Consider the following 26,256-nt stretch of genomic DNA (forward strand, 5'->3'; position numbering starts at 1 on the left):
GCTCTAGTTGAGGCCAGCCTAACTTCTCTGTGGCCTGGGACCTTCAAGACGTTTTTATTTGAAGACCGTAGGTTTCTCTGTGGGGCATACCAGGAGAGGCTGTCCCGTAGGTACGAGGGTCCTAGGCCGTATAGGGCTTTAAAGGTTAAAACCAGCACCTTAAACCTGATCCTGTACTCCACCGGGAGCCAGTGCAGCTGGTATAGCACCGGGTGAATGTGATCTCGCAGCGAAGACTTTGTAAGGAGTCTCGCTGCAGCATTCTGCACCCGCTGGAGTTTCTGGGTCAGTCTCAAGGGCAGCCCCACGTAGAGCGAGTTACAATAATCCAGTCTGGAGGTGACCGTCGCGTGGATCACAGTGGCTAGGTCAGGGCGAGAGAGGTAGGGAGCCAACTGCTTAGCTTGGCGGAGATGGAAAAATGCCGCCTTTGTTATAGCTGCAATCTGCGCCTCCATGGAAAGGGAGGTGTCGAAGATTACACCCAAACTCTTAACGGACGGTGCTGGCACTAATTGCGCCCCCGCAAGAGATGGGAGTTGCCCCCCCATCCCATATCGCCCCGTCCCAGCCACAGGACCTCTGTCTTCAAAGGATTTAGCTTCAACCAGCTCCCACGTAACCATCCAGCCACAGCTAATTCAGTAAATTTCCAAGTTGTTGAGTTGTTAAGCATACTGTTCGCAAATATATGTAGCAATTAAAATGGAATATATTCCACAGATATAAATCATTTGGCAATTGATCAGCTTTTCCAGGGACCACACAAGTCTCCCCTCTAGGGAGGGGAGTTGCTAGACACTCGTTTTGCTTTCTCTCCCACCCATAAAGAAGAAAAACCTGTGGCTTCCAGGTGGAAAAATCAAAATTGGAGACTGAACTGTTAGAATCCAGTACTAGAAATCTGTCAAAAATGTATAATTTGCTGTTGAAATGGAATACACAGGATGAAACGGTTAAATCAAGTATGATTAAATGGGCTCAGGACATTGGTCATAACATTATGTTTGCTGACTGGGAGAAGTTGTGGACCACCGGGATGAAATTTACGGCATGCAATGCCTTAAGAGAAAATATTATGAAGATGATCTATAGGTGGTACATAACCCCAGGAAAACTTGCAAAGATTTACAATTTGCCTGACAATAAATGTTGGAAATGTAAGGAAAATGAAGGCACATTCTTTCACCTCTGGTGGACGTGCCCAAAGATTAAGGCATTCTGGGAAATGATCTATAATGAACTGAAAAAGGTATTTAAATATACCTTCCCTAAGAAACCAGAGGCCTTTCTCTTGGGTATTGTCGGCCAAGGGGTGTTAAAGACGGATATAATTTTTTTTATGTATGCTACAACAGCAGCAAGAATACTCATTGCAAAGTACTGGAAGACACAAGATCTACCCACCTTGGAAGAATGGCAGATGAAGGTGATTGACTACATGGGCCTGGCAGAGATGACGAGCAGAATCCGAAACCAGGGAAGAGAAGCAGCGGAAGAAGAATGGAAAAAATTTAAGGACTATTTAAAGAAATATTATAAAATTAATGAAAGTTAAAATGATGTTGGATTAGAAAATAAATGGTTACTATTGGTAATGGATAAGATAAGGAGAATAAGTAAGATCAAACTAAGTTAAAATAAGGGAAGATTTGCTGAATAAATGATTAGAAATTGGAATACAGAAAAGGGAGGCATGAGGAAGTCGGGGAAGTAAGGTACAAGAAAATAAGATCTGAAATTGTACTTGTTTTTTTTTGTTTGTTGTGTTTATTGTATTGTATTGTTTTGTTTTGTTTTTGTTGTTATAAAAAAAACCTTTAATAAAAAATTATACATAAAAAAAAAATAAAGAAGAAAAACCTGCAAACAGAACTTCCGGTCGGCGCCAGCGACTAATGGCGGGTTCCCTCTGAGCTCCGGAGGGAACCGGCTCCGCGAAGCTTGGGTCTGGCTGCTGCGGCGAAGAGGAGACCCGAAGAAATCACAGGCGGTGAAGCCTGTGAGCTTGGAGACTCGGCGGGCTCCATTTGCGCCCCCCGACTGCAAAGGAGCCTTTTTAAAGGCTTCTGAATGGAGCGGGGGTGAGCGGCGCGGAGCTGAGAGTCGTCGACCCTCTTTGCGGGGTGAAGCCGAAAGCCATTGTCGGAGAGCTCCGATCCTTTCTGGACAATTGGGACTGAAAGTAACTACCCGTGAGTAGGAGCAAGAAGCTAAATTTTTTTTAAAAAAACAACGATTTAAATTTGGTACCGAAACGGGAGAAGTATAAACAGGAAGTCTGCTTCTCCCGACTTGTAGATAGAGCAAAGCAAAGAGATTGTAAAGCAGTAACTTTGAAAGACGTTTTTTTTTTAAAGATCTTAAATCCACCACCAAAAAAGAAGTATCCCCCTCCTCTTAGCAGGGGTGGAGGGGAGAGTTTTGAGCATTAATTTCCTGCAAGGACGGTGAGAAGTAAAGTTTTGTCTGCTGCCTCTAAAATCTGGGAACAGACTGCATTTGACAGCTGTCAAAGTGTTTAGGGTAAAGAATATTGATACTCTGTGAAAGGATACAACTGCTTTCAAAACGGATTTGGACTTAAAAGTAACTTTTGATTGAAACTGTGTATATCTAGAGAACAAAGGGGATCTACTAGGACTTTATTTGTTGCAATTGAAATTGGAAGTGTGTCCCCCTAGAGGAGATTATGTTGTAGCAAGTACCAAGCTACTAAACAACTGAGCCTGGAAAATTCCTTTCCAAAACAAAGTGACTAGGCGTGAGACTGACCTTGGACTGTTTATGGAAGTGCTATGGCAGATGAGAAGGGCAAGATAGAACAGATGCAGGAAAAGACTCTTAGGTCTGGTAGACAATACAAAACAGATATCGCTCAGCAGAGAAGGGCCTCAACATCCGGAGCAGTAAGTTCAGTAGGAGCTGCGGCTTCACAACTAAAGCCAAAGGCTATGTCATCACAAGATCTATTGGCTCAGGCACTTAGTAAAATTAATGCATCTTTGGAAAATCTAGCTAAACAGGTTGCAGAGACAAATAAACAAGTAGCTGAGGCCTCAGCAAAAATTGATCTGAACACTACAAGTATAATTGAACTGGGAAAGAAGGTGAATTCTAATACACAGTCTATTGATAAATTATTGGAGGAATCGGCCTCGACTTGGAAGTTAGCTGAGGAAGCGAAGGAGATTGCAACTGCTGCCCAGGAGAAGATACCACCGGTATACAAGAAACTTGAGGACCATGATTTGACATTGTCTATGATCGAATTGCAAGGGAAAGAGAGGAATTTAAGACTCAGGGCAGTACCGGAAAAGGAGAAGGACAATTTGGAGGACTACCTTACAAAGGAATTTACAGACTTCTGGCAAAAAGACCTGGGGAAGGAAGAATTCAAGATAGTGAGTGCATTTAGGATTGGCAGAAGACAAAGAAAGAACAGAGCAAGGGACTGTTTGATTACCTTAAGAACAAAAGAAGAAAGAGACAAAATTTTGAATCTACAGTATCAAAGAACCCTGGAAATTGAAGATTCTTTTGTGGAGATTTCTAAGGACATACCTAAACTTATACTGGATGTTAGGGCCCACTACAGAGATCTTGCGGGCCTATTGAAAAGAAATAGAATTCTCTTTAGATGGGAATTCCCCCAAGGCCTATCTTTCAAATTTAAAGGAAGGAAAATAAGAATAAGGACAGTGGATGATAAAGACAAAATTTTGAACGACCACGAGGAGGATCTACAGAAGGGGGTGGAAGCTGGAGAGGAGCCAACTGCATCAGAAAAAGGAATTGGGGACATAGCAAACTTATCATTTGGACTTCCTGAACCTGGGAAAGATACACCACCGACAGAAGAAGAACAACAACTTGGTGCAGTTGGTGGGAGGAGCAAGTAACTCATTATGGCTCTGCAACTTCTAAGTTGGAATTGTAATGGACTTAATTCCCCTCGAAAGAGAAAAAGTGTTTTTCACATATTAAGAAAAGAACAATTGGATTTGATCTGTCTACAGGAAACACATGTAATGAGGCTACACAGGAAGATACTTATTAATAAGAGATTGGGACAAGAATTTATTTCATCTGATAAGGTCAAAAAAAGAGGAGTTGTGATATATGCAAAGGAGAAACTTTCACCGAAACAAATCTTTAAGGATGAACAAGGAAGATATTTAGCTATTGAAATTCAACTTCAAGGAGAGAAATTTCTGATTGTAGGGGTGTATGCACCAAATGAGGGGAAATCTGAATTTTTTAAGAAGTTGCATGAAGTTCTTCTGGACTATATGGACTATAATATAATCTTAATGGGGGATATGAATGGAGTTGTTTCCACAAATATGGACAAGGCACAAAGACAGGTAATCACCAAAGATGGTAGATTACCAAAGACTTTTTTTGAATTGACTGACAATATGGACCTGATTGACATTTGGAGAACTAAGAACCCCCTAGGGAGAGAGGGAACTTTCTTTTCTGAAGCTAAAATGACCTGGACTAGAATTGACCAAATTTGGCTTACTAGAGGAATGGCACCAAAGATAAAAAAAGTGGAAATCTGCCCTAAAACTTGCTCAGACCATAATGCAGTAAAGATGGAGATGAAGCAAATGACACCCGGCTCCTTTAGATGGAGGATGAATGACACTCTATTTAGAGATGAAGAAGTATATAAAAAGGCCCAAAAAACCTTGAGAGATTATTTTGAAATAAATATGACTACTAATGTTGAAAAAAGAGTAATCTGGGATGCCAGTAAAGCCGTGATGAGAGGGTTCCTGATTCAACAGAATGCAATAAAGAAGAGAAGCCGAAATGAGAAAAAGGATAAAATTCTGGAGAAAATAAAAGAAGGAGAGAAAAAACTGAGAGTAAAGCCAAAGTCACAGGAGATCTTGAAAGAAATAAAGTTATTTCAGGTACAATACATGGAATTGATGAATCAGGAAATAGAATGGAAAATTAAACAAATGAGACAGAAGACATTTGAATCAGCGAACAAATGTGGGAAACTACTAGCTTGGCAACTGAAAAAAAGACAAAAATTAAATACTATTACAAATTTGGAAGTAGAAGGAAAAGATATACATATTTTAAACAATTATATGCACAAGGGCCACAAAACGAAATGGACATAGACCGATTTTTGAAGATAAATGGATTACAAAAAATTTCACAAGAAAGCAAACTTATGTTGAACTGTAAAATATCTGACCAGGAGATAGAAGGTGCCATTCAAAATATGCAAGTAGGCAAGTCTCCAGGACCGGATGGGTTGACTTCCAGCTATTACAGATCCTTGAAAGAGTGGCTATTACAACCATTGAAGGAAGTCTGCAATGAAATCTTGGAAGGGAAAAGGGCACCAGAATCGTGGAAAGAGGCCTATATTACACTAATACCAAAAACAGAGACTGAAAAGACTCAACTTAGGAACTACCGTCCCATATCCTTATTAAATGTGGATTACAAAATCTTTGCTGACATTTTGGCTAAGAGACTGAAAAAAGTACTGATTGAGGAGATTCATAAGGACCAAGCGGGCTTTCTTCCCGGAAGACATCTTTCTGATAACTTGAGGAATATAATTGACATTTTGGAAAAGCTAGAAGTGAACATAAATACTAAGGCAGTTTTGATATTTGTGGACGCGAAGAAAGCCTTTGACAATATTTCTTGGAGTTTTATGAAAAAGAACCTGCAGGGTATGGGGGTAGGCCATGGTTTTGAGAATGGTATAGGTGCAATATATTCAGAACAAACGGCCAAATTAATTGTAAATAATGTGGTTACGGAACAATTTAAGATAGAAAAAGGGACACGACAGGGATGCCCAATTTCCCCTCTGCTCTTTATATCGGTCCTGGAGGTTTTGCTGAATATGATTAGAAGGGACCGGATGGTTAAAGGCATACAGGTCGGAGCTAAACAGTTCAAATTGAGAGCATTTGCAGATGACCTAGTTTTGACACTACAGGAGCCAGAATCTAGTACCAAAAGAGTTTTAGAATTAATTCAAGAATTTGGTCAGGTTGCAGGGTTTAAATTGAATAAGTTAAAAACTAAGGTTCTTGAGAAAAACTGAACACCGATTGAAAGAGAGAAGTTTCAGAATGAAACAGGACTGACTGTGGTTAAGAAAGTGAAATACCTGGGGATTAATATGACAGCTAAAAATGGGAATTTGTTTAAAGATAATTATGAAAAATGTTGGGCTGAAGTGAAAAAAGATTTAGAGATTTGGTCAAATTTGAAGCTTTCCTTCTTGGGTCGAATTGCAGCTATAAAGATGAATGTATTGCCTAGAATGTTGTTTTTGTTTCAAACATTGCAAATTTTGGACAAAATGGATTGTTTCAAGAAGTGGCAGAAAGACATCTCTAAATTTGTCTGGCAGGGCAAGAAGCCTAGAATTAAATTTAAGATATTAACTGATGTAAAGGAAAGGGGTGGATTTGCCCTGCCAGACTTTAAACTTTATTATGAGTCAGCAGCATTCTGCTGGTTGAAAGACTGGCTGCTTCTTGAGAATACAGACATTTTGGATCTTGAAGGTTTCAACAATGTATTTGGGTGGCATGCATATTTGTGGTACGACAAGGTTAAAGCACACAAAGCTTTCAAAAACCATGTTGTCAGGAGAGCACTGTTTAATGTTTGGATTAGATATAAGGATCTATTGGAAAATAAAACTCCAAGGTGGTTGTCACCAATGGAGGCTAAGGCTCAGAAAAAAACTTAACATGGAGGCCAAATGGCCAAAATACTGGGAAATTTTGGAACAAGAAGGGGACAGACTGAAATTGCAGAGTTTTGAGAAATTGAAAGATAAAGTGCGAGATTGGCTTCATTATTACCAGATAATGGAGGTTTACAATTCGGACAAGAAAGTTGGTTTCCAGGTGGAAAAATCTAAATTGGAAACAGAATTGTTAGAATCCAAAACTAAGACTTTGTCAAAAATGTATAACTTGCTGCTGAAATGGAATACCCAGGATGAGACGGTTAAATCTGTAATGATTAAGTGGGCACAAGACGTTGGACACAATATTATGTTTGCTGACTGGGAACAGTTGTGGACCACCGGTATGAAATTTACGGCATGTAATGCCTTAAGAGAGAATATTATGAAAATGATATATAGGTGGTACATGACCCCAGTCAAGCTTGCAAAAATCTATCATTTGCCCGATAACAAATGTTGGAAATGTAAGGAAAATGAAGGTACATTCTTTCACCTTTGGTGGACGTGCCCTAGGATTAAGGCTTTCTGGGAAATGATATATAATGAATTGAAAAAGGTATTTAAATATACCTTCTTGAAGAAACCAGAGGCCTTTCTCTTGGGCATGGCAGGCCAAGTGGTGCCAAAGAAGGACAGAACTTTTTTTATGTATGCCACAACAGCAGCAAGAATACTCATCGCAAAGTATTGGAAGACGCAAGATCTACCCACTCTGGAAGAATGGCAGATGAAACTGATTGACTGTATGGGATTGGCAGAAATGACGAGCAGAATCCGTGACCAGGGAGAAGAGTCAGCAGAAGAAGATTGGAAAAAATTTAAGGACTATTTACAGAAATATTGTAAAATTAAGGAATGCTGAATGATGTTGGATTGAAATTGAGTGGTTTCTAGCTGTAATGATATAAAGGAACATGGATGAAAAAAAGGGTTTGGATAGAAAATAAGGTGATATTATAAGCTGTAATGCTTTAAGTTAAGGACTTGCTGAACAAAGAATTTAAAAGGGAATACAAGAAGGGGAGGTATGAGGTCAGAGAAATATGTTACTGAAAAGATTGTATTATGAATTATATGTCTTTTAAAATTTTTTTTGTTTGTTTTTTGTTTGTATAAAAAATTGAAAATTTTAATAAATATCTTTTTTTTTTTAAAAAAGAAAAACCTGCAAACAGGTGCACTGTATGTTGTGGGATATTTCCCAAATTATTGTCTCAGATCATTGTAGAATCAGCCAAAAGATGTTTTCCACTCCCATGAAAGAGGGAGGAATTCACTTTTTTCCATCCTGCGTCACAGCTATCAAGCACCAACTTGTTCCGCTCATTTATCTTTGTCAAGTAAGGTAAGCAGTAAGGTTTACAGTCGTACCATGTCTGTTCAACTTCCAAAACATTTGAAAACCAAAGCAAGGCTTTCAATTGGCTGCAGAAAACTCCTGCAGCCAATCAGAAGCCGTGGAAGCCCCACTGGACATTCGGCTTCCCAGAACGTTTGAGAACTAAGCTATTTGAAAACCAAGGTACAACTGATCTGAGACAAACCACAGCAGTGAAATTTAGTTTTTCGTGGCTCTCGGGGGTGAGGAACTAGAGAACTTATGGCTTTTTCAGGTATTACTTTATCCTATCACACAGCTACTATAGGCACAACCACACACCCCCCCACCAATCTTGTCTATTTTCTCCTACCATTAAGTTGAAAAATGTAGTGAAGATAGAGTAGAATCAAAAATATACAATTCGACTAGGTAAAACTAATGGATGTTAAGATGACTTAGTAAGTTGAAGACAGAAATGTGATGGCTGAGTATTGTGGCATGATCTCCAATAACCCACCTGGAAAGAAGTTCTAGAAGCAGTTAAAACAGGGTTTGGCCATCGGCATCTGTTCTTATCTGGCAGCAGTGCTGTTTTCCATTTCACATCCCCAGAAAGAGACATTTTGCGGTGTATCCCCAAATGCTGCTACCCTTCAGCTCACTTTTCTACCCACCCTCAATCTTGTTCAGTGTTGTGTTTGCACCACACAATTTAAGTCGAGTGGTTAGGCCCAGCATAGGGAACAACTGTGTAGCAAAGTTAGTTTTTACTTTGGGGGCAGAAAGACACTGAAAAAACACACTCTACAGCCCAGAGAGCATTTTGACTTATAAAGTCCTTGATGAGGCAAAGTCGACACAGTAAGAACAAAGTCCAGTTGTTAACGAAGACCTGCAACTGAAAGAAAGATGGAGCCACACTCACACTCAGACCTCGCTGGGGGCACGTGCTGGGCACAAACAAATCAAGCACCAGGAGTGGGGGGAAATAAAAGGTTAAATGTAGGTTTTTAAACGGAAAAGAGGACACAGCAAGGCAAACCTGGATGCCTGGGTTTTTAAAAGCAGTAAAGCAATGAGCGCACGCAAGCCTCTTAAAGTTAAAAGGCATGCAAGGAACCAGACACCCCCCCCCCGACTCCAAACCTCATGGCTCTTCTCTGTGATGACTCTCCTAGCTGATGACTCACTGCGGGGCGACGACGACTGAGAAGGAGGCAGAGCTGGAGCCGCAGCATTAAGCTGCTAAACACGCACCCCGGAGACACCTGGTTGGCTGCCTCCGGTGGGCGTGGGCGCCAGCCAGGTGAGGAGGGGCAGGGGCTAAGGCCCCCGGCTAGGGGCGGAGCTCGGGCTCCCGCCCACAACCACTCCCCTCTCTTCCAGGGAAGAGAGTCTTTAACAAAGACCTGCAACTGCAGAGTTCTCTCAGTCAAAAGTCTTGCAATGTGTCCAAATTCCTTCAGATTAAATCTTCACAAAGTTCTCCACTTTTTAACTGGATCATTCCAACAGTCTCCATGTCTCTCTTTAGGGGGCAGGGAACCATTTATACTGACTCAAAGAGAAGCAACCCTTTCTCACTTTCCTTAATACTTCAACAGTGGAATGAAACCACTGTTTCATTGTAGTAAGGTAGTAGGGTTTACAGTCATACCATGTCTGTTCGACTTCCAAAACAGTCTTCGACTTTGAAAACCAAAGCAAGGCTTCTGATTGGCTGCAGAAAGCTCCTGCAGCCAATCAAAAGCTGTGGAAGCCCCGCTGGACGTTCAGCTTCCCAGAACGTTTGAGAACTAAGCTATTTGAAAACCAAGGTACAACTGATCTGAGACAAACCACAGCAGTGAAATTTAGCTTTTCATGGCTCTTGGGGGTGAGGAACTGGAGCACTTATGGCTTTTTCGGGTATTAATTTATCCTATCACACAGCTACTATAGGCACAACCCCCCCCCCATCAATATTGTCTATTTTCTCATTCCATTAAGTTGAAAAATGTAGTGAAGATCGAGTAGAATCAAAAATATACAATTTGACTATGTAAAGCTAATGGATGTTAAGATGACTTAGTAAGTTGAAGACAAAAAAGTGATGGCTGAGTATTGTGGCATGATCTCCAATAACCCAACTGGAAAGTGTTGACTATTTGCAGTATGGTAGTGCTGCAGAGAGCTTGCTGGGGAGACCATGCATTAAAAAGGGACTCAAAAATAACTTAAACAAGGTTTTAATAAGAAAAACAAAAACTCCATTTACACTAAATACATCAACAACCATGACCCAACCACCAACCCATCCCCCAGGGTAATGGGAGAGCTAGGTGCTGCTCCTTATATACTGCACCCAATTGCTGACACAGCTTAATCAATACAACTCAGCAGCACCTGCTATGTTTCACAGCTGTAAAGCTGGGTCTCGTTAGTTTGCTCTGGCCCTTGCTCTGGCGCCTTAAAGACATACACATCGGGTGGAACAATGATGAACGTTTACATTTAAAGAAACCATTCAACAGAAAGAAGTTCTAGAGGCAGTGATAACAGGGTTTGGCCATCAGAATCTGTTCTTATATGGCGGCAGAGCTGCTATTCCACCTCACATCCCCAGAAAGAGACATTTTGCAGTGTATCCCCAAATGTTGCTACCCTTCAGCTCACTTTTCTCTGCACCCTCAATCTTGTTCGGTTCTGCGTCTGCACCACACAATTTAAGTCGAGTGGTTAGGCCCAGTATAGGGAACAACTGTGTAGCAGAGTTAGTTTTTGCTTTGGGGGCAGAAAGACACAGAAAAAACAAACTCTACAGTTGCTACAAGAAGTCGCCACTCTCTGAGCCCAGAGAGCATTTTGACTTATAAAGTCCTTGATGAGGCAAAGTCGACACAGTAAGAACAAAGTCCAGTTGTTAAAGAAGACCTGCAACTGCCAGAATTCTCTCAGTCAAAAGTCTTGCAATGTGTCCAAATTCTTTCAGACAAGTTCTTCACAAATTCCTTCACTTTTTAACCGGATTATTCCAACAGTCTCCATGTCTCCAGTTCCCCATGTATCCTGAGCTATGTGTTAGTTTGCCCAGTAACACAAACAAGATAGTCACAAGATGCATGCAGCTGCATTTTTAGGGGGCAGGGAAACATTTCTGCTGACTCAAAGAGAAGTAACTTGTTGAATAGTGGGTAGACATGGCAGACGACACAGCGATTTCTCCAAAGCAGCTCTTTATTTTGTAAGCTGGAACAGAAAACTGAACAGCAAACAGCTCAGCCGGCCTGCTTTTATAGGCAGCCAGCTGTTAACATTGTAGCAACAACAACCCAGGGTTTCCCGCCTAAAATAACTGACGTGGACCTGAGTGAAAACTATCTACAGTATCCCCCTGCTGCCCCAGGGTGAGAACTTCAGTACATAACATAACCCTTTCCCACTTTCCTTAATACTTCAGCAGTGGAACGAAACCAGCTTGCTTTACATCAAATAAATGATGGAGTCATACATTTGTAATGTTGTACATCCCCATGATGGATGCTGGAAAAACAATACGTCTACTTGGCAAGTTACAGTGGGGAAAACTAGGAAAATATTAAATCACATGAGATTTCATGTAATCATGAATGCTTCTGGGATGACAGTTCAAACTAATGTACTGCATTTTCTGTTTTCCAGGTAAACAGTTGAAAAAAATACCATCACAACTGAGGAAATTTTCACTTCATATATTTCTTTCATTGGCATACACGTGGTGCTTCAGATTAGGAAACCATGAGCTGGTTTTCTCAAATTCTGGAAAACTGGATCAGTTTTTCTTATTTGGAAGAATATTGGACCTCAGTGGTTCACCCTTTGTGGTTACTTAAGCTTCTGATTTTAATTTATTCACCATTCATATGTACAGTTTTGTCTCTCTGGGCTCTCTCATTTGTGTTACATATTTACAAGAAGATGAATAACCAGCAAGAAAGTGATGTTAGCAAATTTTGGGAGAAACCAAGGAAAATTATTGCTCAAGTTTGTGATATAACTGGAAAGATATGGTATGGTGAGTAAGCTTTCTTTCATTCCAATAATTCAGTCTTATCAGCTCCTATACTTTCATAGGATTGAGCATCAGAATTTCAGACTTGAGACATTGGGACAATAATTGCTACAGTGCATCAGGAGTGGACCTCTAAACCCACTTCAGAGTCACCACAGCTCCAAGCTGGCCTTGGCTCCATATGGATCAAAAGAAAGGCATGGAATTTTTTTTAGGTAATAAGCAATCAAAAAGAAAAACAAAACATATTATGAAGTATGAAATTAAGATATATTACAGAAGAAAGGGTCAGCTGGTGGCTGCATAAACACCATACATTTAATCACATTGAAAGCAAGCCTCCTCTCCAAAAGAAACCTGGAGAATGTTGCTTAAACCTCACAGAGCTTTAATTAGCAAAGCTCTTTAAAAATAGTTTCATGAAATGTGGCAAGAGAAGGGGATTGGGTTTAAACGTGTAGTGAGTACGCAGCGAATGTAATGAGTATATCATTGTGCAGTGAGACTTTGATGGTGCCATCTTCCAGAGCATGGTAAACCACTAGGTAACTCTGAAACATAAACTCTGGACACAAACCATGGAATCTGCCAGCGTAGGATGTGGTGATGGCTGCTAATTTGGATGGACACTGCGAGAAACTGGATGATGGAATACAGAGAGCTTTGGCTTAATCAAGAGGATCCATCTTATGTTCTCATCGCTTCCCAGAGTGTGGTGTTGCTTTAGATGTTGAAGCATAAATCAGAAATACATTACTAAAACCAAGTTTGGGTCATAAGGATGAAACCCTGTGGCTACTTATGACATTGGTCAAGGGTGCATCTGTCTGGGAAACTGTTTTCTCACTTTTTATAAAGTGATTCAGAGAATGGTCTGAAGATATGAGTATTATAACACATATAAATGCTTAAAGGAGATTGAAAGAGGGTCACAGTTTTAGCTTACTCAAAGACTAGGCAAAAATGTTTTCACCTGCACCCAAAAGTAAGCAAGGAAGGAATATTCCAGAAGAGGAGAATACCATTTGTTCTGGGATCACAACAGAGAAAGTCTTGATCTGTATAGATGACAAACTAGCATCCATAACACTGAAACATATAGGAGAGGTTTTTACCTGATCTTAAATTTCAGTTTTCTGAACCGCACTGTTTTCTTCCAATAAAAGATTGCAATATTTCATTTATTTTTCACAAAGTAATATTTATTTGTTGCATTTTGTATTATTTCCAGGTTATGAAGTTATTGGCATGGAACATCTCCGTAAAGGACCAGGGATTATTGTTTATTATCACTCAGTCATTGCTATTGACTATTCCTTTCTTGTCGCTAAACTTTTTAAGGAGGCACAGAGAGAGTGCTTTTCAGTCATTCATAGAGGCGTATATCGGCTACCAGGTAAATTATTAAATTCAAATCATGCTTTTTATCAAAAAAATATGTGAAATGTGACATAAAACAATCCTATAAAATATAAAACCATGTATCAGGCAAAGAGGTGAAAAACAACATACAAATAAAATATCAGCAAGATGATGGATGTGACCATGGGGAATGTAAGGAAAAATAAAACTCATAACCAAGTGTTGATATTTCATTGTATCCCACCTATGCTGTTGGGGCAATCCTCTCAAAGCATGCCTCACTTCATTTCCCAGTGACAAGTTGCCCTGACAGATTCCCATCTGAGTTACAACAATGGATGAGCCCAGAATGAGATGGAGTGTTCACACAAAAAAGAAAGTTGGAAACTGCAGGCTTGCTTTTGGCCATTTACAGCCTCAACCTCTTCTTCCAATAATATTTCAGGCATCTTATTTGAATCAGGCTATGTTTCCAATACAGCATGTCGACCTTTGTCTTTTGGCCCATGATCACAGATTACAGGAATACCTTGTCTGACCTCAAAACAGCTATGAGATTACTTTCTACACTCTTCCTCAGGGATCTAAGAAATGGGGTCAACTGGATAAAGTGACATCTGATTTCTGTGCTGTAACTGCATATGATTGCTGCTGACTTTAATGCCAGAATAGGACAAGGTGTAGGAAACTGGGTCTCCAACTTGATGATTTCTTCAGGTACAAAGATACCAGAAAACAGGGCCCCACCCGAACACATGGCCAATCAAGCACTCCCACACAAAGCTTTTATGCCCCCATGTGACACTGCAATCAAACCCACGTGACACCCTTGCTGGAGTGTTCATGGCCCTCCACTGCCACTCCCCACACATCATCTTCCTCTGCATGCACACAGCAGCCACAGCAAGGAACTATGACACCACCAAAGGGTTATTTAAATAAGGAAGGAAGGAAGTACAGAGCCCCAAAATGCCCAGTAGCACAGAGTGCTCTGTTTAGGGGGTGAATTTGTCCATTGGGTGAATTAATGCAGCATATAATCTCCACCCCCTTACCTGTGCATGAAAAGATGAACTTATGTTGGTGTAGGCAGGATTCAGCCAGCATGGGCTCATCTGTGCCATGTGTGTATCTGTCTCTCTGTGCATGCCGCAAGGCACTGTGGCCTGCATTTTTATCATAATGCAAACTTGAATGTCATTCTGTTGTACTACAGACTTGACTTGTGGAACGCATGTCTAAAAAGGTGGCCACCTCAGCACTTCCACGAAATCCTACTTGAAAAGGATTGGCAGAGAACTATGCTTGTGATCTGTAACAGTGCAATATCTTTGGAATAATGACACTTGCATTTTTTTTTTTTTAATAATATTTTTATTGAACAATTTTTAATATAACAAAAACAAAACATACATAAACAAACATCAGACAATAATAAAACACAAAAACAAGTACCATTTCATAACCCAATTTGTAAACCTTACTTCCTCGACCTCCCCTTACTTCCCGTTTCTGTATTCCAAATTCTTACAGTTATTCAGCGAAATCTTGCCTTATTTTATTATAAATTTATAATATTCACCCTTATTCTCTTTATCATAACCCTTACTGATAGTAACCATTTATTTTAATCCAACATCATTCTAACTGTCACCAATTTTATAATGTTTCTTTAAATACTCCTTAAACTTTTTCCATTCTTCTTCCGCCGCTTCTCTTCCCTGGTCTCGGATTCTGCTCGTCATCTCCGCCAAATTCATATAGTCCATCACCTTCATCTGCCATTCTTCCAGTGTGGGTAGATCCTGTGTCTTCCAGTACTTTGCAATGAGTATTCTAGCTGCTGTTGTAGCATACATAAAAAAGGTTGTATCTGTCTTTAACACCCCCTGGCCGACAATACCCAAGAGAAAGGCCTCTGGTTTCTTGGTGAAAGTATATTTAAATACCTTTTTCAGTTCATTGTAAATCATTTCCCAGAATGCCTTAATCTTCGGGCACGTCCACCAGAGGTGAAAAAAAGTACCTTCCTTTTCTTTACATTTCCAACATTTATTATCAGGCAAATGGTAAATTTTTGCAAGCTTGACTGGGGTTATGTACCACCTATAAATCATTTTCATTATATTTTCCCTTAAGGCGTTACACGCCGTAAACTTCAGCCCGGTGGTCCACAACTTTTCCCAGTCAGCAAACATAATGTTATGACCAATGTCCTGAGCCCATTTGATCATAGTTGATTTAACCATTTCATCTTGTGTGTTCCATTTCAGCAGCAGATTATACATTTTTGACAAATTCTTAGTACTGGATTCTAACAGTTCAGTCTCTAATTTTGATTTTTCCACCTGGAAGCCTGTTTTTCTGTCTAGTTTAAACATTTCATTTATTTGGTGATAATGTAACCAATCTCTCACCTTCCCTTTTAATTTTTCGAAACTCTGCAATCTCAGTTTGTCCCCTTCCTTTTCCAAGATTTCCCAATATCTTGGCCATTTCGACTCCATATTTAGCTTTTTAACTGCCTTAGCTTCCATTGGTGATAACCATCTTGGAGTCTTATTTTCCAGCAAGTCCTTGTATCTAACCCAGACATTCAATAGTGCCTTTCTGACAATATGATTTTTAAAACTTTTATGCGCTTTAACCTTGTCATACCACAAATATGCATGCCACCCAAAAATATTGTTAAATCCTTCCAGATCCAAAATGTCTGTGTTTTCAAGAAGCAGCCATTCTTTTAGCCAGCAGAAAGCTGCCGCTTCATAGTACAATTTAAAGTCTGGCAGGGCAAACCCCCCTCTTTCCTTTGAGTCCGTTAATATCTTAAATTTTATTCTGGGCTTCTTGCCCTGCCAGACAAATTTAGATATATCTTTCTGCCACTTCTTGAAACAGTCCATTTTATCCATTATTTGTAATGCTTGAAACAAAAATAACATTCTTGGCAATACATTCATTTTTATCACTGCAATTCGACCTAACAAGGAAAGCTTCAAGTTTGACCAAATCTCTAAATCTTTTTTCACTTCTGTCCACGTTTTTTCATAATTGTCTTTAAATAAGTTCACATTCTTAGCTGTCATGTTCACACCCAGATATTTCACTTTTTTAACCACAGCCAGCCCCGTCTCATTCTGAAACCTTTCTTTTTCAAACTGTGTTAAATTTTTCTCCAATACCTTAGTCTTTAACTTATTCAATTTAAATCCTGCCAGTTGACCAAACTCTTGAATTATTTCCAAAACTCTTTTCGTGCTAGCTTCTGGCTCTTGCAGTGTAAGTACTAGGTCATCTGCAAATGCTCTCAATTTGTATTGTTTAACCCCGACCTGAATCCCTTTAACCAACTGGTCCCTCCTGATCATATTAAGCAAAACCTCCAGGACCGATATAAAAAGTAAGGGGGAGATAGGGCACCCCTGTCGTGTCCCTTTTTCAATCTTAAACTCTTCTGTTACAACATTATTTACAATTAATTTTGCTTTCTGTTCAGAATATATTGCACCTATACCATTTTCAAACCCTTGGCCTACCCCCATCCCCCGGAGGTTCTTCAGCATAAAACTCCAAGAAATGTTGTCAAAGGCTTTCTCGGCATCCACAAATATCAAAACGGCCTTAGTGTTTATATTCACTTCCAACTTCTCCAAAATGTCAATTATATTCCTTACATTGTCCGACAAATGCCTTTTCGGGAGAAAGCCCGCCTGGTCCCCATGAATCTCCTCCATCAAAACTCTTTTCAGTCTCTTTGCTAAAACATCAGCAAAGATTTTGTAATCCACATTTAGTAAGGAGATGGGTCGGTAGTTCTTAAGTTGGGTCTTTTCAGTCTCTGTCTTTGGTATAAGTGTAATATAGGCCTCTCTCCACGTATCAGGTGCCCTTTTCCCCTTCATGATCTCATTACAGACTTCCTTCAAAGGTTGTGTAAGTCCTTCCTTCAAAACTTTGTAATATTTGGAAGTCAGTCCATCTGGTCCAGGTGATTTACCCAACGTCATGTTTTGAATGGCATCTTCTATTTCCTGTATTGATATCTCCTGATTCAAAATTGTCTTACTTTCCTGCGAAATCTTTTTCAACCCATTTTTCTCGAGGAATTGTTGTATATCTGTTTCATTCTGCGGCCCTTGTGTATACAATTGTCTAAAGTAGTTCTGAAAGCAATTTCTAATTTCTGCTGGGTTGCATATGTTCTTTCCTTCCACTTCTAAGTTTGTTACCGTGTTGAGTTTTTGTCTCTTCTTTATTTGCCAAGCCAATAACTTACCACATTTATCTGCAGATTCAAAAGACTTCTGTCTCATTTGTTTAATTTTCCATTCTATTTCTTGATTCATCAGTTCCATATATTGTGTTTGGTACAATTTAATTTCTCTTAGAATCTCTTGCGATTTTGGCTTCAATCTTAATTTCCTTTCCCCTTCTTTTATCTTATCCAGAATTTTCTCCTTCCTCTCATTTTGCTTTCTTCTCTTTAATGTATTTTGTTGTATCAAAAACCCTCTCATCACGGCTTTGCTTGCGTCCCATACTATTCTTTTTTCTACTTTAGTCCTTAGATTAATTTCAAAATAATCTTTCAGGGTTTTTTGGGCCTTTTTACAGATCTCCTCGTCTCTAAATAAAGTGTCATTCATTCTCCATCTGAAAGAGCCAGTTGTCGTTTGCTTCATCACCATCTTTACTGCATTATGGTCGGAGAGAGTTTTTGGGCAGATTTCCACTTTTTTTATAATTGACGCCATACTGCTAGTCACCCAGATTTGGTCGATCCGAGTCCATGTCATTTTGGCTTCAGAAAAGAAGGTTCCCTCTCTCTCTAATGGGTGTTTTGTTCTCCAAATGTCAATCAAGTCCATATTGTCAGTCATTTCAAAGAAAGTTTTTGGTAGTCTTCCATCTTTTGTAACTACCTGTCTTTGTGCTTTATCCATATTTGTTGAAACTACTCCATTCATATCTCCCATCATGATTAGTTTATAATCCATATAGTCCATTAAAGTCTCATGCAGCTTCTTAAAAAATTCTGCTTTCCCTTCATTTGGTGCATATATTCCCACTATCAAAAATTTTTCTCCTTGGAATTGAATTTCAATTGCCAAATATCTTCCTTGGTCATCCTTAAAGATTTGTTTCGGTTGCAGATTTTCCTTTACATAGATCACCACTCCTCTTTTTTTTACTCTGTCTGAAGATATAAATTCTTGTCCCAATCTCTTATTTATTAATAATTTTCTGTGTGTTCTTGTCACATGAGTCTCTTGTAGACAAATCAAGTCCAATTGGTCTTTCTTTAAAGCATGAAATATATTTTTCCTTTTTCGGGGGTTGTTTAGACCATTACAGTTCCAGGTTAGAAGTTGCAGAGCCATGATGAGGTTATTTACTCTTTCCTCCTACAGCTCCCAATTTTTGTTCCTCGTTCGTCGGTAGTTCCGTGTCCGTGTCTAATGAAGGATGCCCTTGCCCTGGATGCGTCTCTTTCTGTAGGTCTTCTTCGTGTTCTTCCAAGAACTTGTCTTTATCACTCACTGTCTTTATTCTTCTTTTCTTCCCCTTATATTTAAAAGACAAGCCTTGGGGGAACTCCCACCTGAATGGTATGTAGTTCCTTCTCAACAAAATCACCAGGTCCTTGTAGTGTCCTCTTGCGTCCAAAATATTTTTCGGGATATCCTTAAAAATCTCAATGTGAGAATCTTCAATTCGAAGGGTTGTTTGGTAATGCAGGTTCAATATCTTGTCCCGTTCCTCCTTTGATCTCAGAGTTATTAAACAGTCTCTGGGTCTGTTCTTCTTCTGCCTTGCTCCCAATCTGAATGCACTTTCTATTTTAAATTGTTCTTTATCCAGCTCCTGCTTCCAAAAGTCAGAAAATTCTTTTGTCAAATAGTCCACCAGGTTGTCTTCTTCCTTTTCCGGCACAAGCCTGATCCTTAGGTTCCTCTCCTTGCGTTGCATATCTTGCATTGAGAGTGCCAGTTCATATTCATTGAGTTTCTTAAACACTGGTGGAAATTTTCCCTCCGCAGCAGTCGCAATTTCTTTAGCTTCCTCAGCTATCTTTCTTGTTGTAGATGATTCTTCCAATAATTTCCCAATTGCTTCTGCGTTTGAATTCACTTTGTTCCCAAGGTCAGTTATACTTTTTGTATTTGAATCAATTTTCCCAGAGATTTCTTCAATTTTTTTATTTGTTTCAGCAACTTGTACTTTAGTTTCTGCACCTTGCTTTTTTAATTCCTCTAAAGAGTCACTTATCTTCTCCAGTACCTTAGCAAAGGATTCTTCTGAAGACATTATTTTCACTTTTGCCTTTGGTATAGCTGTAATTCCCGAGGCTCCTGATACAGAAGCCCTTCTTTGCATGGAAGAGTCAACTTTGTATTGTCTGCCAGATCTCAAGGTTGTTTCTTGTAAATCCTCTTTCTTGTGAAGTTTCTCTTTACCATCTGCCATAACAAAGTCTTTTACTCAAGGTCATTCCCACACTCTAGAGCTGTCAGACAAAAAGTTCTCAGATTTAAAATTCCACTTGTTGCTGAAACAATTTATAAGTCCTCTAGAGGGCGTACAGTCAAATCCTTACTTTCAAATTAGTCTCCCACTCTCCATAAGTCAAGCAAAAGTCCTACTAGTTCTTTCCAATTGTTCTTTCTCTTTCTGAAAAATCCAAGTCAGTAAAATCCTGCAGAATAGCTTTACTATGCAACAAAGTAAATGTTTCAAGTTGAGAGTAACCAAAGTCAGTTAGTTAAAGATACTTTTTTTACCTTCTTGTATCAACAGTCCTAAGCCGGTTCCTTTTCTCCGGCAGTCCGATCCCAGGTACAGGAGCAGCGGTAAATAACTCGAATTCTTTTAAAAAGGCAGGAAAGCACTTTAAAATCTTCTTCCCTCCCCCTCCTGCCTTCGGGGAGGGAGTTCTTTACTTGGTGGTGGATTTATTAGCTCTCGCAGCTCCCCTTTCAATCGGTTACGGCTGAAATGTCTTTCGCTTTGATCTTTCTGCAGGACGGAAAGCAGACTTCCTTTTTGGTGCTTGTCCGTCTCGGTATCCAATTTCTTCAATTTTAGTGTCAAATTATATTTTAACGGTCAATCCTACTCACGGATAGACGTTCCTTTTAATCCAAATTCACTGGAAGAAGTCAGCGCTCTCCGCTAATGGCGACGCGGCTTCGCTTCGCAGGCTGGGTGAAGACGACTCTCAGCACCGCTCCAACACTCCCTCCGCTGATCCGCAGCCTTTAAAAAGGCTATTTCACAGCGTCGGGGGGGCGCAAAGGTGCCCGCCGAGTCTCCAGTTCACAGGCTATGTGCCTGTGATTTTTTAGGGTCCCCGCTCCGCCGTAGCTGACAGGACCCGAACCCACGAAGCAGATCTCTCCCGGGGCTCCGGGAGAAATCCGCCATTAAGCGCTGGCGCTAACCCGGAAGTGGAAATAATGACACTTGCATAGCGTCCACAAAATTTCCTAAATAAGCGTTATATAAAATGCATTTTCTTTCTATTTGGGGCTTCTTTTTTCAGGGCTGAAGATACTTTTTAATTCCATCAATTTGAAAGATTTCAATAAAGCTGAATGTGTGGAAATTTTGAAGAAAGGCCATTTACTGGGCACTCCCCCTGGTGGAAGTAGAGAAGCAAACTTCAGTACTGACTACAACATAATGTGGGGTAACAGCACAGGTTTCGCTCGGGTAGCTTTGGAGGCAAAAGTGGTGAGTGATCTTCGTCCAATTTGCATTGCCTTCATGATTATCCTAGATAAGACTTAATGTGTTGACATCCTTGGGACTTCCGGGTTAGCGCCAACGGCTAATGGCGGATTCCCTCCGAGCTCCGGAGGGAATCGGCTCCATAGGATTAGGGTTGTACCGCTGCGGTGACGCGGAGACCCTTAAAAATCACAGGCGGAGAAGCCTGTGAACCTGGTGACTCGGCGGGCACCATTTGCGCCCCCCGACCTGCGAAGGAGCCTTTTTAAAGGCTCCGGAACGGGGGACGGGGTGAGCGGCGCGGTGCTGTGAGTTGTCTGCTTCTCCTGTGGAGTGAAGCCGCGCTGCCATGGCCGGAGAGCGCTGACTTCTTCTTGTGATTTGGACTTCAAAATAACAACCCGTGAGTAGTACGGAAATTGGATTTTTTTTGATGAATTAGATACGATCGGGGGAGGTGTAAACAGGAAGTCAGCCTCCTCCTCCTGTAAATAATCTAAAGCAAGGACCTGCTAACTAAGGTCGAGAGAATTTTTTTCTTTCATCATTTGGCAAAAGACATTAATTTCACGATTTGGCACTAGAAGAAATCTTACTGGAGGATAAGAGCTAATTTTGGGAGTTGAAGTGCCACCCCCCCCCCGGACCCGGGAGTGATCCGCGAGAGAGCCTGTTGAAGGTATTGGAAGAGTCTGACAGCTGTCAAATTAGCTGTCAGACGGAAAGAGAGAACTTTGTTTCTGTTGCTTCTGCTGGCTATACTTGTTACAATTTGACTATATTTTGTTGAAAACAAGGAAGAACTGATACAAACTAATTTGATTTTTGGATTTGAACTGGAAACAACACTAAGTAACCAAAATCCCTCTAGAGGGCGTTTTGGGACATTACAAGAATGGCTGAAGGAGGGGAAATTCAAGCTGAACTGGACAGAGTCTTTGTTCTCTTGGGAAAGTTACAAGGCCAAATTGATGTTTTGGCTACAAATGTTACAACTCTGGACTTAACAGTAAACAAATTCATTGAATCTGACAAGGAACCGACTCAGGAAGCTCATGCAGCTGAACAAGAAGAGAAACTTGAGAGCTTTGAGAGTGGGAAGAAAGAGATATATGGTGTTCCTGAGAAAAAGGAAGGAGGAGCTGTAATTTTACAGATGGTAAAGGAGAGCCAGAGGCCTGGCATGATGGCTGCAAAGGAAAATAAGAACTCGATGGTGAAAATTTGGTTTGAATTGGAGACTGAAGAATGGAGAGATCTTCTTGTGTGGAGATCTGAAGACCTATGGATTACAAATCTGATTAAGATGGAAGTTGGAGCTTTCGGGACATTTGGACTTAAAAAGAGTAAGAAACAAGACTTAGGCTCCACTTTTGAGTATGGAGGTCTGGTTGGAAGAAATATGGACTTTATTGGACTAGAGCTTCTCCAAGATTTGGTGTTTAATACTAAGGACTATCCAAAAAGCCGGCAGTGAGGAACTGAGAGAGAATTGAGAGCCTCGGACGTGAGATCCCCAGGCTGAGAGTAGATTGACTGATGGACGATTATTGGGATTGGAACCGGGAAAGGGGGGGTGGAGTTTGGGAATCCAAAGGGTGCATAATTATAATTTGTTTTGCTTTTATTTTGTTTTGTTATTTGTATGAGAATTGAGGAAATCGTGGAAGGGAATTTAGGTCGACTTTAGAAAAAGGCTTTAAGAATAAGAACAGATGTATAATTATTGATATTTATAAGTTATAAGTTATAAATTTATAAGTTAAAAGTTTAAAAGTTAAAATTGGTTTTTCTAAAATGACTGAAATATAAAAAGGTTAAAAATTGGGGACAAGAACTTGTTGAACCAACAATTTGAACTGGCATACAAGAGGGGGAGGTGTGGGGAAGTCAGGAAAATATGTTATTGAAAATAAGGACTTTGAATTTTATGTGTTTTTAAATTTTTTTTGTTTTGTTTTCTTTTTTGTGTTTTTGTGTTTTTCTTTGATTTTTTGATAATGGAAAAATCTTAATAAATATCATTTAAAAATAAAATAAAATGTGTTGACATCCTTGATCTAGCATCCTAAGTAGTTGAGGACGGCAAATATCCTGTTTAGGGGTCAAATGATATCTGGAGTATTTCCTACCCCTGCTTTTTTTTTAAAAAAGCTATTGAAATCACTTACATTTAAAAAGAAAAATAGCTTTTCTCCTCTTCAATTCTTGAAAATCTGGGGGACAGCATGTGCAATTTGAAGTCAGTTGCGTCTGGCTTGTCACTGTAATGCCAGATGGGGAGCATTATTCCTAGTCCTTAACCAAAATAAAGGTGGGGCAGGTGGGGTGAAGTAATTCTCCAGTTCTCACTTTTCTTTTGATTTTGCATTTCTTCTTTTATTCTTTCAGCCCATCATCCCTATGTTTACCAAAAACGCTTGTGAAACATTCAGGAACATTGGAAAGTCAAGTGAGCAAAATATCTTATATTCCTTGGTTGATCAAGAGATCTGATATCAGGCAATAAACAGATTAATAATATACAATGATATTTTTTAAAAATCTATTTCATACCTACTAGTAGTTTATTCAGTGTACACTTATCTGCAAAAGTTGTGCTGTCTCTTAAAAAATATGCACTCAAATTATTTAACCTCATCTCTGGGATGGATTGATTGGGATTGCTAAAAACTCAGAATGCCAACTAATTTCAAATTTGATATGGGATCGCTTTCTTACAGACTCTTTTCCCTTTCATACATAGGGTTGACAAGATGGTTATATGAGAAAACAGGACGTATCTACCTTCCCATATATGGGCCATTTCCAGTGAAACTGAGGACATATATTGGAGAACCCATCCCATATGATCCAAATATAACAGCTGCAGAGCTGGCTGAAAAAGTAAGTTAACTCTACACCTGGAAGTAAAAAAGCAGAATATTCTTTTCCTGTTGGTTTCTCTCTTTCAGTTGTATAAATTGAATTCTGCCTACTGACTTGCTCCTTCTGTATGACGGGAGATAGGGTTTATTATATAGACTTTTGTGCATTATGTTCATCACTCAGCTTTCCCGCTCCGTAAATTGTTGAGACCATGAAAAGCCTAGGCATTTTATGCACAAAGATCTGCTCATGCAATAGGACTTCTCCCCACCATATGCCCCAGAATCTGCCCCAGAGGGTTCCTCCAAGCCCCCTCCCTGGTGAGGGACCCAATAAGCACTGTGTGCTCTTAAGCCTCAGTAAAACTATTACTGAAGAACTTCTGGTGTTTGTGTGACTTATTGCAACTCTGCACGTGAATGCGACTCCATTCTACTCTGCTATTTTCACCCATGCCCTGCTGTGCTGTTTTCAGGCATGGAACCAGGAGGTGACTTATTTCTGTCACTAGCCCTGTCACCCATTGCCATTCTAAGCGAATAGTGAATATATAGTGAAATATAACTCAATAGCATTTCTGCAGTTTTCCTCACATAGCTGGAGGTAACAACCGTGCAGGAAAACTAATACGTACTAAGCAGCCCAAGGCACTTATGTTTGGTTGTTTCTCTGCCATTCTCATACAGTGCTCTTGGTAAACATAAAGAGAGTGGGCTGGATCCACTGACAGATGAGCAGTTTCCTAGTGGGGGTTCCTGGCCCTGGCTGCTCTTGCCCAACCCTCCATGTTGAAGAAGCCACTTTTGAGGGTTGAGAGACAAGGACTCTCATGCAACACATCTCAGTTTACAAAGTCATTTACGTATCCCAGAAAGAAGTTACATATTGTGCTTCTATATCTGGAATAAATGGGTTGCCTCTGGTTCTGATCCCTTAACTTTATCATCACAGATATTAATAACTGTGAACACCTATTTAGCAATATATTCCTATAACACAATGTATTCCTTTGTTCTTCTTTCAACAGGCAAAGACTGCAATTGAAAATCTTCGGGATAAATACCAAAAAAGACCAGGAAATATCTTAAGAGCGCTTTCAGAACGATTTGATAAGCATTACAAAGTTAACTAGTCCATATAAAACAGTTGCAGTGTTTCTGACAAGATGTCTGTTATAGGAAGCATTAATAATTATGTTATTAAAGCTAAGCTGATATACACAGAATTGTGCTGTATTGTTTATTAATTATCTGGAAGGGACCCTAGCTCAGTAGCTCAGCACCTGCTGTGTGTGCAGAAGGTCCTAGGTTTTCAAAGACATACGAGTGCTTTCTTGCCCTATCCTGCAATACACCCAGAATTCCCCTTTTATAATGGGAAGGCGAGTGCTTAACTGAAACATGAAATAATATTACAAGTGAAAGAGTAATGTCTATAATTCACATCTCTTTTATGTTTATAGAGATAAGCTTTCACTTGGTTTGAACCTGTGGGCTGCAGACCTCTGCAGTACACAGAGTTATCCCAAGGGGTCAACAAAGCAGCTGTGGCTGGCAGGTCCTGGTCAAGGGCCCAGGAACTCAGAGGCCTGTTCGTCTAGCACCCATTAGCTGGCTTTCTCCCAATAGGATGTCTGTGGAGGAAGGCATGAGGCGCATCTGCTCTCGAAAAGGAGTGATTCAGCTTCAAGCGGGTTGGCATAGATGACCCTTGTGGTTCACCCCAACTCTATGATTCCTATGAGGCATCCCAAAACAAATCTATATGAATGTTTACTACATTGGGAACAATTCCACATTTAAAAATGTGATTACACACACACACACACCCTCAGATGAACAACAACAAACGACACATTACACCTTGCCATTTATTAACAGAAATAAAGACAATATGGAAAAGCCATGTGTGAAAAACTAAGTACATCTTATTATTAAATAGCTTGTAGAACCACATTTAGCAACAATAAGAAGCTATCATTTTCTGTAGGACTTTATCAGTCTCTCGCATCACTTCAGTTCTGAAATCATATATAAACCAACTGAAAACGGCCAAAGCCCCAGGCTCAGACGGCATTACACCAGAAATGATAAAAGCACAGGTGGATTGGTGGGCACCTTTCTTAGCCACCCTCTTCATTTACATAGATGACACTGGCCGCATCCCAAGGGAATGGGGAACAGGCATAATAGT

General features: G+C 40.0%; 1 protein-coding gene across 1 annotated transcript; it reads left to right on the plus strand.

Moving 5' to 3' along the window:
- Positions 1-11,580: 11,580 nt before the first annotated feature.
- On the plus strand, positions 11,581-25,282 carry LOC128417463 (transmembrane protein 68-like). Its single transcript, XM_053396142.1, has 6 exons — positions 11,581-12,105; positions 13,334-13,498; positions 21,008-21,198; positions 23,587-23,647; positions 23,942-24,081; positions 25,091-25,282. Exons 1-6 carry the CDS (start codon positions 11,829-11,831, stop codon positions 25,193-25,195), a joined length of 939 nt encoding a protein of 312 aa, XP_053252117.1. The 5' UTR covers positions 11,581-11,828; the 3' UTR covers positions 25,196-25,282.
- The last annotated feature ends 974 nt before the right edge of the window (positions 25,283-26,256 follow it).

This window comes from Podarcis raffonei, chromosome 7 (assembly GCF_027172205.1).
Source record: "Podarcis raffonei isolate rPodRaf1 chromosome 7, rPodRaf1.pri, whole genome shotgun sequence".
In the NCBI taxonomy this organism is placed as follows: domain Eukaryota; kingdom Metazoa; phylum Chordata; class Lepidosauria; order Squamata; family Lacertidae; genus Podarcis; species Podarcis raffonei.